This window comes from Vipera ursinii, assembly GCF_947247035.1.
Source record: "Vipera ursinii genome assembly, chromosome: 3".
NCBI classification, from domain to species: domain Eukaryota; kingdom Metazoa; phylum Chordata; class Lepidosauria; order Squamata; family Viperidae; genus Vipera; species Vipera ursinii.
In genome coordinates, this window is record NC_139516.1 from 12,531,510 (window position 1) to 12,545,889 (window position 14,380).

At 37.1% G+C, this 14,380-nt stretch overlaps 2 protein-coding genes across 2 annotated transcripts in view; one reads left to right on the top strand and one right to left on the bottom strand.

Moving 5' to 3' along the window:
• TUBB1 (tubulin beta 1 class VI) overlaps positions 1 to 14,380 on the bottom strand; it is a 917,325-nt gene that overhangs the window by 205,478 nt on the left and 697,467 nt on the right. The gene's annotated exons all lie outside the window — the stretch shown is intronic.
• Positions 7,163 to 14,380, top strand: part of SYCP2 (synaptonemal complex protein 2) — a gene marked incomplete at both ends in the record, with an annotated part of 52,457 nt that continues 45,239 nt past the window's right edge. Inside the window, 7 exons of the mRNA XM_083358122.1 lie at positions 7,163 to 7,186; positions 7,756 to 7,896; positions 9,722 to 9,854; positions 10,035 to 10,135; positions 10,525 to 10,549; positions 10,704 to 10,789; positions 12,999 to 13,087. Coding sequence (XP_083214248.1) covers positions 7,163 to 7,186; positions 7,756 to 7,896; positions 9,722 to 9,854; positions 10,035 to 10,135; positions 10,525 to 10,549; positions 10,704 to 10,789; positions 12,999 to 13,087 — 599 coding nt within the window. The remainder of the gene's footprint in view (positions 7,187 to 7,755; positions 7,897 to 9,721; positions 9,855 to 10,034; positions 10,136 to 10,524; positions 10,550 to 10,703; positions 10,790 to 12,998; positions 13,088 to 14,380) is intronic.

A 14,380-nucleotide genomic window follows, 5' to 3' on the forward strand; every position in this document is an offset into this window, starting at 1 on the left:
GGTGACCAAAATTGGTTGCAGTATTCCAGGTGTGGTCTCACTAGGGTTTTATATTTATATTATGCATACTATGCTAGCATTTTGCATCATTACAATGCCATATATACAGTAGGGGAAAAAATCGTCTGAATATTTTTTTCTGGATAGAGCAACCCTAAGTGCATATGTATATATATGTAAGGGAGACTGATATGCATTTCAAACTTATTTGTTCTCATCAGTCAGCCATACCCTTCTCAGATTTAAACCTGGGCCGATTGTACCTTAGACAATTGTTCTAACCTTTAGGCCACTGGCTCTTTCTCACTTTGTTAGCTGAGAAGCAAGGGAGATATGTGTTAAGTGTTTGTTAAGTATTTGGAATACCTTGCTAGGCCCCAAACATGGGACAAATCTTATTTCCTGTTTCGGCCTAACCCAAGGCCATCCACAGGCAGTAGTCACAGCAGCGACAGCTCATATTTGTGTAAATTTTTTGGATTGCTAACAAAGAATTAAAGGGAGACTGATGTGCATTTCAAACTTATATATATATTTATATAAATATATATAAGCACTGGAATGAAGTTCCCTCTAAAATTTTGGTGGCCTCCCACTCTGCTGATGTTTCAGAGGGCCTTGAAGACCTGGCTCTTGACTCAGGCTGCCAACCAGGTTGGTTGAACCTACTTCTGGATAGCATGGGGTTGCTTTTATTTTCTTGCTTGGTTTTTACCATTTCTGTTCTTTGTTTTTACCATTATGTTTTTATCTATGAACTATTCAGTTAGGTAGTGTAAAAAATAGATCAAAAATAAATAAATCATAAAAATAGGAGGGAAGAAATGAATGCTGTATCATCTATCCAAACCAGCATCTCTTAAAGATTAAATATGTCTGTAATGAGTTATATGGAGCAGCTTAAGAAGTTTCACTCAGAATATTTTTTTTAAAAAAACCCATGATAAATCCTATGAAATAATGGCTAGGTTCACAAGAGGTGTAAAGGAGAATGTTTTTTAAATTTATTGATTCAATGTATATAGCCACCCATCTCACATACAGGACTTTGGACAGCTCACACAATTAAAACTAGTATTGTTCATTGAATAAATAAAAATGGCATTAACAAAATTATACTTATTTATTTATAATTTCATGTTTCTATACTGCCTGTCTCCCTCAAGGAGAGGATCTGTTTAACTAAAATTTAGTTTAACATGTACAGTATTAAACTCTCCCTACTCCTGACAATGCGAACTATGAGTATTTCCAGCAAAGCAAAAAGCACTTATTAGGATTGGTTATGTAGAGTACAGAAATAAATAATTAAATACATTTGTTATATGTGATGTTTCAGAAAGCCACATAATAAAAGCCACTGATGTGCAATAAAAGCTTTATTTTGTTAGACATAAGAAAAGACAGGTAACCTTAAAATATATTGCATCTCCTCCTTTGCAACCTAATTTTTTTCTTAACATTTGCAACACTCAAGGACTGCTGAATAGTTTTATTGTTTGATTGAGGGTCCCTTTGAAGTGTAGTTTTTGCACATCAAAGGAAACGGCCTTGAAGTTTCCTAAGCTTTAAAAGGAAACATGAATGCCAAAATATTATTATCAACTTTGATATAATTAGTTGTGGGAACAAGTAATTCCCACAACCCTGTCTTGTACCCTTGTTCGTCAAACCACCTAGTAGGGCTGTATTACTATTATCCTTCTCATCTTTCATATTACCTATTTCCTTATTTTCTTATGACTAAAACTTTGTATCTGATTTATGTTGGTTGCTTTTATTTAGTATCCTAGGACTATCACTGAGTGTTGTATCTTATGATTTATGATTGTATTTTATGATTATGATCATGATTTATCACTTGTTTGTATGTACACTGAGAGCTTGTGCACCGGAGACAAATTCCTAGTGTGTCCAGTCACACTTGGCCAATAAAGAATTCTATTAAAATACTAAAATAAAGCCAAAAGTTCAATGTAAAAACAATACAGCAACTTAAAAAAAACCCCAATCTGAATAAAAAAGGGTGGTTTGTCAACCATCGTTTACAAACCACGACTGAGTTCACACAACGTGTAAAAACCAAAAATCGTGCAAACTGAATGAATTGCTTAGTCCGTTGTATGAATCTTGTGGATTAAACCTATGTTCAGTCATCTGTTGGGGAGATCAGCCAGTGAATCTCGTTGCCTTAACTTTGCCTCAAATATTGATTCAGGTTCTGGGTTTAAGCCCAGGATTGCCAGCTTCTGAAGCCGGCAGGCAAAAAAAAAAAAAAAACAAAACACCTTGCTGTTACTAAAGCGAGCGGAATCGTAGTCAAATATATCTAAAAGTCATCCAGGAGAGTCGTGTGATGGGGAAAGCCCTTCAGTGGATTATTATTAAAAGGGAAAGTCAAGGGCGGGAGCGCAGCGAATATTCTTGGAAGCGCGTGAGTTCACGAAACACAGGTGATGGGACTGTAGATTGGGGAGAATTTGTGCGACAACATTATAGTCATGAGGACTTTTAGCTCGACAGGCGTGAGGTGAAAAAAAAAAGGCGCAGTCTCTCCGTCGAGAGGCAAAGCGAGAGCACGCGACGCCGAGGACAATTGAAAAACCGTTACTCGCCCGCAAGGTAGTCGCCATCTGATTGGCCGAAGCGGCGCAAAGGGCGGGGCAAGAGAGCGTGCAGGCGAAGGTATTATAAAGAGCCCGCTTCCTCCCCCGCCCCTCCCCTTCAGGCAGCTACCATCCTCGTGATTGGCTCCGGAGGCCACGAAAGTACCGATTGGGGCAAAAAACGCTTCGCTCTGCGTTGATTGGCTGAGGGAGGAAATGGCGCCCTTGGACGATTCTTGGCGGCGCTTGTGAGGGAAGCCGATTGCGGGTTCTGGGCTTTTCACGCGCTTCCTCGCCTGCTCTGCCGCGGTAGCGGTGCCATTCCTTAGCGGAGTTTCCATAGGTAATAGGGCCTGATTGTCCTTCCACCGCCTCGGGAATAAGAAATGACGAGAGGGCGGAGGTATCCGCAGGGCACGGTCAGCAAAAGTCAAGTTGACGGCTTCCAAAGCTGCAATCGCACTTTCACCTTTTTCTGTGAGGCTTGGTTGTGGCTGCCATTTTGACTTTTTTGACCTACCCGGCTTGACACCAATGCTTTCCTTCTCCTGTCGGCTTCTTTTCTGTGGTGCATACTGAATATCCTGCCCTAATATTATTCCCGTCCTGTTTCCTTCTTAAGGATGTCTTAGGGCTTGACAATCGCAACAGAGGCGCGGTGATCTGAAAAAGCTAAGCAAGGTCAGTGGGACCTGGGATTTGGAATCACATTGCTGCAGACTGACTGGCAATAGAGCATCCTTGAAGAACCAGTGGGGTTGATCTTTGCATTGTTACGCAAAACACTGCATACGACCCGAGGATTCCAGCTCAAGGAAACCTTTACTTTTTATAGCACTACACAGTCTTTGCTGTGGCAGTAAGAAGACCTGCCTCAGCGATTTTTCTTGTTGAATAAGGTCATTGAAGGGCATAGTTGTTGTTAGCCGCCCTGAGTCCCTCGGGAGATAGGGCGGGATATAAATCCCATTAATAAATAAATAAATAGTTCACTAGGGTTCTGCATGCGTCAAACCTTGCACAATGTATTAAGCCATTCCTTTTGCCGCCTTCTGAGTTGGTGAAAAAAAATTGCATCTGCTGTGCGATATTACAGTCATTTTAATTCTTTAAAGCAGGGGTTCCCAACCCCAGGTCCATGGACGGGTACCGGGCCACAGCATGCCAGCAACCAGGTTGCACAAACAAGCAAAGCCTCATCTGCAGGATGAAGGCAGTACATGAAACCACATCCCCTCCGGTCGACAGAAAAAGCTATCTCCACGGAACTGGTCCATGGTGCCCAAAAGGTTGGGGACCTCTGCTTGAAAGCAGCTATGCTTTTATTAGCCTGAGAAAAGTACTGCTTTAAGGAATACAGTGCTCAGCAAGGTCAGAACAACTTGTAAATAATTTTTAAAGTATGGAGAGCCCAATAATTCACTACAGGGTAATCTCAATAAATGACATTGTATTTAGATCCAGTCTTCCATTAACATTGACCATTACACTGATGGTTAATGTTAAAGTCCAAAACTTCTGGAGGACATTAGCTTGTCTATCCTAGCATGAAAATGGTCTAAAATTTACAAAAATATCAGCCTTATGCTTAGGTTATAATCGAAAAACATATTACTAGTTTTCCCCATCTTTCAACTTCCATCTCCTTAAATTAATTACTTCCCTCACAAGCAGACATTTTGTTTTGAATATCCTGAAACAGGCATAGCAGATATTTTGTGCGGCAGGCTTACTTCACACAAAGCTAACATATGGTCTGGGTATTCCTTGTTTAGTATGTTGTGTTAACCATTCACTGGTTTGTACAGCTGAGTTTCCAATTTCTTTTATTAACCCAACCGTGGCCTTATTTCAAGAGAAAGCCATCAAACCTCTTTCATATTCTAAAGATACGATAAAAAGTTAATAAAAGACCGGATTGTTTTACAAAACAGTCGGAGGAGGTACTATCACTTTCCAAACTTGTTAGGAATGAATCGGTGTCCTTGTACAATTATGGTTTCTAAAGCCTTTGAGGCTCTTTGGAGGAGTTTTCTGTTGTCATATTGTGACAAAACGAAGTAGGTAAATATTCTGCCGTTGTGTCATTCCAAGCAGCTGCACAGGGGGCCAAAAGGTCAAAATGGTGGGCACGATTGAAACCCTGTCCCTTAGTGCAAAGTTTTTCAACCGGTGGTATGCGTACCACTGGTGGTACTTTGGCATCTGGCAGGTGGTCCGTGACCATCCTAGACAAGCGTAGTGGGGGAGGGGAATGAGCTGAAGCGGCAACAGTACTGCACAAACGTAAGTGTCAGTTGGAGCTGCAGGGTTTGGCAGAAGCCCCGGGATCGGTGTGCGCTTCTGCAGGGCTGCAGGGATGAGACAGAAGCTCCAGGATCGGTGCTTCCCATGGCCATTGTTCCTCACCCCATTTGCCTCCAAGAAGGCTGATTCAATAATTATTGGTTTAATGTAATTTGAAAATTCTGTTTAAGATCTTTTGCCTTTTGCAGTCTATTTATTGAATATGGTTGTTTGTATAACACTTGTTTAACAAGCAGTTTTTTAAAATTTGCATGACACATTGATGTCATGCCCTTGTCACTTCTCGCCTGGATTACTGCAATGCTCTCTACATGGGGCTGCCCTTGAGGTGCCCGGAGGCTTCAACTGGTGCAAAATGCGGCCGCGCGGGTGCTTATGGGAATATCTCGTTACTCCAATGTTACACCACTCCTGCGCGAGCTGCATTGGCTTCCGGTTGCCCTCCGGGTGCGATTCAAGGTGCTGGTAATTACCTTTAAAGCCCTACATGGCTTAGGCCTGGGGTACTTGCGAGACCACCTGCTGCCAATGTCAACCTCCCATCGCCCGGTTCGCTCCCACAGAGTCGGCCTCTTCAGGGTGCCGTCGGGCAGGCAATGCCGGCTGGTGAGCCCCAGGGGGAGAGCCTTCTCTGTGGGCGCGCCGACCCTCTGGAATGAACTGCCTCCGGAGCTGCGGATGGCCCCTGACCTTCGATCCTTCTGCCGTGACCTGAAGACATGGTTGTTCCAACAAGTGGGCCCGGACTGATCATGGTTTTTAAATTTGGTTTTTATCGGTTTAAATTGTCCTTTATTTCTTTATCTATTGTTTAATTCTTTTTTAATCTTTGTATTCTATGTTTTTTAATTTTTTATTGTTATGAGCCGCCCTGAGTCCTTAGGGAGAAGGGCGGCATATAAATTTAATAAATAATAATAATAATGATAACTAACTTTCTCCATGCTGGTTTCCATATTATATGTTGCTTCCAGAGACTTGAAGGGCACTTTCCATTCTCCTATTCACAAAAACAACAGAAACTTTTGTTTTTCAACAGACTTAAACTGATTGGTGCTTGGAGATTCTGTCACAGATTTATATTTTTGTGGCATATTTATTTGATTAGTATTTGTATATGTTTTCTTTACCCATTTGTACGTTATCCACAGTTTTAAAATAGGGGTGGTTAACAAATGCAGTAAATAAATAAACATGTGTCCATCATAAAGGAGTGGATACAGTTTTTTGTTTCTTTGTATTCCTGACTTGTACAGTCTACTATGCAAGGTCAGAAGGCAAAATTGAGGAACAATTATTAATTCACAGTTATTTCAAAATTTACACTCTGTGATAAATTTATTAACAGATATGTGCTTTAACAAATAAACAGAGTGAATTCAATAGTCATTCCAGGTCAGTGGTAAAAACATCTGTATTGTATCATTTAAGTTATGCTGTTTTCTTTTGTTATAAAGTTTGTTCTTGAGTTGCAAATATGGCTTAGAAGTACAATAATAAAAATGAAGTTTTTTGTTACATTGTTATGTTTAAGAACATTATATAAAATGAAATAGGACAGAATAGAAAACACAAAAATAATTCAGGCATAAAATCCTTATGCTATATAACCTTATTATATTTTTCTATAATTCTTTCGATGGCCAGCTATAAGAGGTTTTTTTTTTCTTTTTATTTATGACACTTATTGAAAAAAATAAAACTAGTTGAAATGTAGCTAGACGTTTCTGTTTCTATTAAGGTAAATGGGATGAAAGCATTTCAGAAAGAAACTATCAATTTCGGTCTTTTAATTGAATAACTGTAGCCCTGCTTCTAATCTTTTCTATGTAGCATCATGAAATAGTTGCTGGAGGGCTGATGGATGAGGAAAAAGCTTAATAAAGATGGCTTCTCAAAATAGCTAGATAGTTTCTATCTTTACCTTATTACAGTATGAAGGAATGGTTTGCTTTTGATTATGTGCCATCAATTGAGTGTCAGCTCTTGGTGGCCACATAGGTAAATTTTCTTTAGGAGGAAAAATGATTACTAAATGCTTGGTGATGTAAAGCAGCTGTTTAAACAGATTTGATTAAAAAAATCTTGATTGTTTTAATACAAACTATTTTAAATGAACAAATTATTAATAAATTGCCCTACTTTTCTACATTAAATATAATTGTGCAGATAAAAATGTAAATATGTAACATGCATTATTTTTTTCTGTCATTTTAGATTATATTGCTTAAGTATATGAAAGAGCCAAAATGCCTGTTAAGCGTGAAGGACAGGTATGGCTTGATCTGTTTCTTCCGATTGTAACCCTAACCCTATCCCCAACAATCTGGATCCTCATTTTACCGATGGAAAGCTGAGTGAACCCTGAGCCGGTGAAAATCAAACTGCAGGCAGGCAGCAGAAGTAGCCTGCAGGACTGCATTCTAACCACTGCGCCACCAAGGCTTTTGTATATATAAACCATGAGACCATGAGTCCTAGCCTCACCTTAGGCATTAAGCCAGCTGGGTGACCTTGGGCTAGTCACTTTCACTCAGCCCTAAGAAGGAGGCAATGGCAAAGCATCTCCAGAAAACCTTGGCAAGAAAACTGCAGTCACTTGTCTAGATAGTTCTGAGAATTGGATACAATTGAATGGAAGAAAAAAAAATGGTATCATTGATCGTCCATTATTTAACATGCAGTTTGGCCAAGAAACTTGTCATACTTGTTTTATAATTATCCACTTTAAATAATTCTCTATTTTTCCATCTGCCCCACTCATAAGTCAAATATATCATGATAGAAATTATTGTTAAATATCGTGTACTAAAGTAATATTTATATATGTTATTTTTGACAGCTTGAAAAATGTGTAGATGAAGCTATAAGAAAACATGATTTTCACGCATTGCAACAGTTTTTGGAAACAGGTTTTACTGATGATGTTTCCCACAAATGCAGTAAGCAGTTTCTCAACAAATTAGACAAGCTTATATGCCAGGTGATGAAATCTTTTTTGAACTATATAAATTAAGATGGGAATTTATATAAAATATAGTTTAAAATAATTTTAACTTTTAAAACTCTTCATAGTATTATAAAGCTTCATAATATTATCAATGCAACATCAAACCTTGAGGATGAAAGCCATGCAGTACATACTTAGGATTACTAGGTGGCAGTGATTGATCGTTTGACTGATTATGTGCTATTAAGTTGCCATTGACTCAAATAGATTTCTAGAGTCTAGGACAATAATTCCGTAACCTGGTGCTTGAAGTCTTCCAACAGTGTGCCCGTTTGTGCTGTAACTGAATCCTTCCATTTTGTTGCTGGACATCTTCTCATTCTTTCCAACTTTCAAAGCATTATAGACCTTTCAAGTTGCAAAGTATGATCATTGGAGCCTGATCATTTGTGCTTCAGATGAGAACTCTGGGCTGATTTGTTTGATGATTTTCTCCAGCCACAAATGTCATTGTCAATATTCTGCCTCTTCACGGTCCTTAAGTGGTTAGTAGCCTTCAGTTAGTTAAGTGGCTTACCCAGCCAATATTGATTAATTTCAAAAAGCTAAATAATTTCAGACTTAGTTAACATTTAAATCGGAGACCACCAGGAATACTCAGGGCTGTGCAAATTCTTTTAAAGGTACGTTTTGCAAGCAGACACATTTTTTCTTAGGCTCGTCTGGCTTCTTCAGAAGCTGCTTCTGGTAGTCTTTGTGTGCATGTACATAAATAATGACTTTGCTTCCATGGCTCTAAAATAGTCACAGAAGTCTGAAAAAAGATGCTCCCTCTGTGACTGTAAAAGGTGCTTTGCATATGCCCCTGTGGAAACATATTGTTGGAAACATTGGCAGTCTAGAGGTATATGACTTGCTTGATCTGAACAATTTCTAGCATAGTTTCAACAAAGCAGGATGAAGGGAAAAGAAATACAGGTAGTCCTCAACTTATAACCACAAAATTTCTGTTTCTAACTGAGATGTGTGTTAAATGAGTTTTGCCCCATTTTATGACCTTTCTTGCCACAGCTGTTAAGTGAATCACTACAGTGGTTAAGTTAGTAACACGATTGTTAGGTGAATCTGGCTTCCCAATTAATTTTGCTTGTTGAAGGTTGGAAAAGGGGTTCACATGACCCCAGGACACTGCAACCGTCATAAATATGAGTCAGTTGCCAGGCGTCTGAATTTTGATCACATGACCATGGGGATGGCTGCAATGGTCATAAGTGTGAAATATGGTCATAAGTCTTTTTTTCAGAGCCGTTGTAATTTTGAATGGTCAGTAAATGAAATGTAAGTCAAGGACTAGCTGTATTCCCTCTGTTCACACTCCCTGTGCTGATTTGCCCCTTTAGGCTTTATCTAAAGATGGTACTCTATCATCAGAGGGATATTTTTTTTTTTGCCAATGCATAAAATTGGAAAGGAGTATCCAGGATTCCCCAGAATCAGAGTGAAAACATAGGATAGTTTGGCAGTCAGTAATGTGATTTTGATAAGTCACAAAATTTCAAAACTCAAATACAGCTGTATCTCAGTTTAGGCATTCTTTGTTAAACTGTATTTTTAATAAACTCTCAAACAACTGACACAATCTGCATGGTACAAATGTAAACAGAACAACTTAATGCAGATTTCATTTAAAACTTTCTATTGATGTGCAGGTATATAGTTGTTAAATTTGTTAAAATAGTATAAAATTGTTATAGAATTCAAGTTCCACATTTTGTTACTGTATTAAATATAGATTTTTGCATAAAAACTGAAACAAGTCTTGTTTTTGTTTACATGCACTTTTTTTAAAAAATTTCAGCAACTTGATAGTGAAGAAGTTAACAATGTTTCCACTTTGCTGAATATTCTTCAGAACCATGGCAGAAATATTAACATATTAGGTGAAGTTGGGTTTCCAGCAATGATTGAATATGGTCTTATTCAAAAGATAAGTATATAATATTGGAAAATAATTCTAAGACTAATTAGCTAGCAGGTCTGCATGATATCTGCATATGTTTGACTGCTGAGTTGTTTAACATTTTTAATGCTATTCTACAATTGTCTTTTTTACATAAATGAGCAAATAACCATAATGATTGTACAAATTTTTATTTTCTTTCTTCACATGGTTAATTGGTTTGAAAAGGCCAAAGAGATTTTGAAAAATAAAGACTGTGGATGTAATGAGGCATTTACTACTCTTTTTGAAGATTTCCTTGATGTCCTAATGGTAAATATATCCCATGTGTATTCTTTCACAAATTATGTGATAAATTTAATATTCACATTACTTTGAGAAGCTTTTTTCATATTTGACTTTATTTTTCCTCATTGATATGCCTAGAATAAGATGGGTTGAGATTTACTAAACAAAAAATTAAAGTACGTATTTAATTTCAGTTCTTACCATATGCAGATGATGACTATAACACTTAGGAATTCCTTTTTATATTAATCTCAAGAATAGGTCCCATGTATGTATATCGAAAGAAATGCATTATTTATTGTTTTTTGAAAAAAAACATTGAAACAATGTGGTATGTTCTATCCAGGACTATGGTATAACAGTTATTTTCTGTGTGCAGAGTAATTTTAATATATTGTTTATTTTAATTGTAGATAGTACATGATACCAGCAGTGAAGGTATGTCTGCAAATCAATTATGATACAGTTTTTGACATAATATTTTGTAATTTAAAAGTATTTTGCCTTGAATATTCTTTTACATCAATGCTTGTGAATGCCTTTAAACTTCAATTATATGATTCTGTAAATAATGCCTTATATTTTCATCTAGGTAAAATTCAAACACTTGAAAATTTCATATTGCGAATAAGTGCTCTTGCAGCTGATAAGAGAATTAGTATTTATATTCAGCAGGAGGTAAGAATTCTTTCTAATATTATCTTTTGGGGCTTTTAAACTTGAACTCGCTATCTTGCTATGTTTTAATTGCAATATTAATCTTCTGTGTTTCAGATATAGGATATTAGACACATCTAGTACTCAAGCTTCATTTCTAAATTTTGGGAAAAGATGAAATTTATTTAAAAAAACACTACTGTATTGATTTAAATTAACCATACAGATAAATGCATTCATTAATGTACTTTATTTACCTATTTGTTCCCTTCTATAATTTCTAGTATCTACATACTCATCTTTCTGAATATCCTGTACTATAGGTAGTTCTCGACTTATGACCAGTCACTTAGCAATTGATTGAAATTATGACAGATTCAAAAAAAGTTACTTATGACACATCCTTGAAGTTACGATGGTTGCATCACCTCAGTGGTCCCGTGATTGCATTTCAAGCACTTGGCAGGCAAGCTTGTATTTACAGCTAATTACAGTGTCTAGTCACATGATCACAATTTGCAACTTTTTTTCCTGTCTTTCAGCAAAAAATGCCCTTTGGTTAAATTGGATTTGGGCTTATGATCTTATGAGTTGCTTAATGACCACAGTTATTCACTTAACAACCATCATAAAAATGGTCATAAAATCAAGTCTAGTCACATGATGACTGAACAATCCCATGATTTACGATCAAAATTCCAGGCTCAATTGCTGTTGTAAGTCGAGGACCACCTGTACATTATTTGAAACTCTTGGAATTTTATTATGTATCGCTTGACACTTTGAGTTATTTATAAAAGTAATAAAAGTGGAATAAAAATAACATAGAGTAATGCTATCGCATTATATGCCTGTATTTATTTGCCTGACTGCAGAGCAGTTTAAGATAATTAAGTTTAAAAAGCAGATTGTAATAATAAGGAAGAAACAAAAAGATAAAACAATCATATACTGGGAAGGCAGAAATTACATCACACTGCAGTAAGTTCACAATATTGCTCTGGGCATGTGTCTATTGGAAAAGTTAGCTTTTAAGGCCTTCTGAATGATAGCAGAGTTGGGGCTGTATGGACCTCAGGAGAAATACTGTCCCAGAAGGCAGGCAGGGCAACAGAAATGGTATGCCTATAAGATGCCGTTGTTTAGTTGGTTAAGACTCCAAGCACGTTGACCTTTTGTGATCTTAAAAGAAACTATTTTAAAAAATGGCCTCCAAATATCTAGGTTCTGTACCACAAAGGACTCTATAGATACTTTCAGCACCTTGAATTACACCTGGAAACCAGCTGGCAACCAGTGCAACTTGCAAATAGAGGTGTTGTATAGGTGTATCAGATGTGCCCGTAACTACTTGTGCTGCTGCATTCTATACTAGCTGTAGTTTCTGAGTGGCCTTGAGGGCAGTTCCAAATAAAGTGTGCTACAGTAATCCAAACAACAGAGCCTGATAGTGAGAAGGCCCTCCCTATCCAGGAATAAGCCCAACTGGTAGAGAAGTTGACACTCTGTGAAGACCCTTCTAGCCACTACTGCTGCTTCTTTGAGCAGAGCTGCAGGGCTGGGAGGAGTTTCAAAACATAGGTTACATGTAGAGAAATGCAGTGCTATCCAGAAAGTAAAGTTGGAGAGAGCCTGGAAAACCCCACACCCCCACTGCTCAGTCCTACTAGAATTGAGCCTCAGGCTGTTTCTTCCCATCCAGACCTCAATAGTCTCTTGACAATATGACAGAACCTTGATGGTGTCACTTGGTAAAGCCAGGGGCCAAGATGTACAACTGGGTATTATTACTATATTGATGATAACTGACCTCATACAGTTGGATGACTTCACCAGTGAGATACGTCTCTTGTAAATATGAAATAAGAGATAAGAATATTGAGCCCTGAGAAACCCCACAGAATAAAACCACTTCCTGCTCAGCATTGATTCTGGCAACCATTGATTTTGATTCCATGGTTTATTTTTCAATAAATTTGTTTAGATGGTCACTGTGATTGTGTCAAAATTTACTTCCTTTGTAAGAGAAGGTCTTCTCTTTGGTCCATTGATTGCCTTTAGTGTGCTAGAAAATATAATTGCATGTAGCACAACTCTCGGGAAGCAAACTAATGAAAACTAAAATCTCCTTTATTACATTATATAGGTATTTAACGATGTTTTGGGCCTCATCCTGAGTTTCTCTTTTTAATATGCTTAATATTCAATTACCTCTTTTTATTATCTTTAGGCAGTAAGAAAACTGAACACCATGCTTACTGCTATGCCTCGAGATATTAGAAAGAAAACAATTTCTACAAAGGAAATGCTACAACTCATGTAATTAACTTTAATATAAAGTTCACATTTAACTTTAGTATAACACTTGGGTCCCTTGTGGAAACCCTAATATCTTGTTAGGATAATGTTATTTCATGTTAACATCATTTCATTTATGTTTAATCATAATTTGTTCAAAATGAAACATTTTAAAGTTAATCTTAAAAAGCTGATATAAATATGACACAGTTCTTTTAATTAAGAATTATATGCAGGTTTTTAAATAAGGCACAACCTATATGCAGTTTAAATTGGTTTATGGATATCTCACTGCACTTTCCAAAACCACCTTCTCACAGATGGAATAATAGCTGCACCCTGAATGAGGAGGGTGCAGCTGGCTCCAGATGATGCCTGGCGCTGTCCCCACTGCCAGGTCCTCCAAGCAAAACATGTCATTTATAGAATGGCTCATACTGTTGACAGATTGCATTTGGGGGTGTCTTCTTCAAATTTTCATCTCACTTGTTTCAGAAGATACTTTAAAAATGTAATATTTGTATTATAATGTTGTGTCAGCAAGACCACTGGTAACCTTTGACTATTAATAAGGCACAGGTAGTTTATCAATTTAAATATCTCCTTCAAGCAAGAGAGGTTGGATAACTACATGTTGTAAGACTATTTCTGTAACCCTTATAGATTAATAGACACAATCCAATAATAGGAATTTCTTTTCTGAAGGAATAGAACTTATAAATACTCTTAATGGTATGTCTCCCATGGAACAAAATCATACCATAGTTAAACTGTCCTGGTTAAGAGAAAAAATAATACAGTACATACAGTCTCTATCTATAACTTCACTCCTAACCTTAAAAGCTCTGAAAAGGAGAGATCGGTCCATGAGACAGAGGCAAATATAAAAAGGGGGAAATGTAGGATATAAATCCAATAATAAATAATATATATATATATAAACTATTGAAAGTAATGATTATTACATCATATCAACAGTTATTATTATATCAAACATTTTATACTTTTTACAGAATCAAAAGTTACAAACAAATCATTATTAACAAAAACAATACATGCAAATAAGTTTGGATACATGCAGACTTTTAAAAATAATTCTTAAAAATCCTTCATGCCTAGATTGTTCTTAGTTCTGGGCATCATCTGGAAATATAGATTGAAAATACTAAACCCTCTGAGTACTGGTTTGGCCCCCAATCTGATGACATTCAAGATGCTATTACAGACCTGACTGCTCTTTTAGACTTTGGGCAGGGTAATAGTTGAGTCCCTGTTGGATGAAGTTTTTGGGGGTTTATATGTTTACTTCAGGCT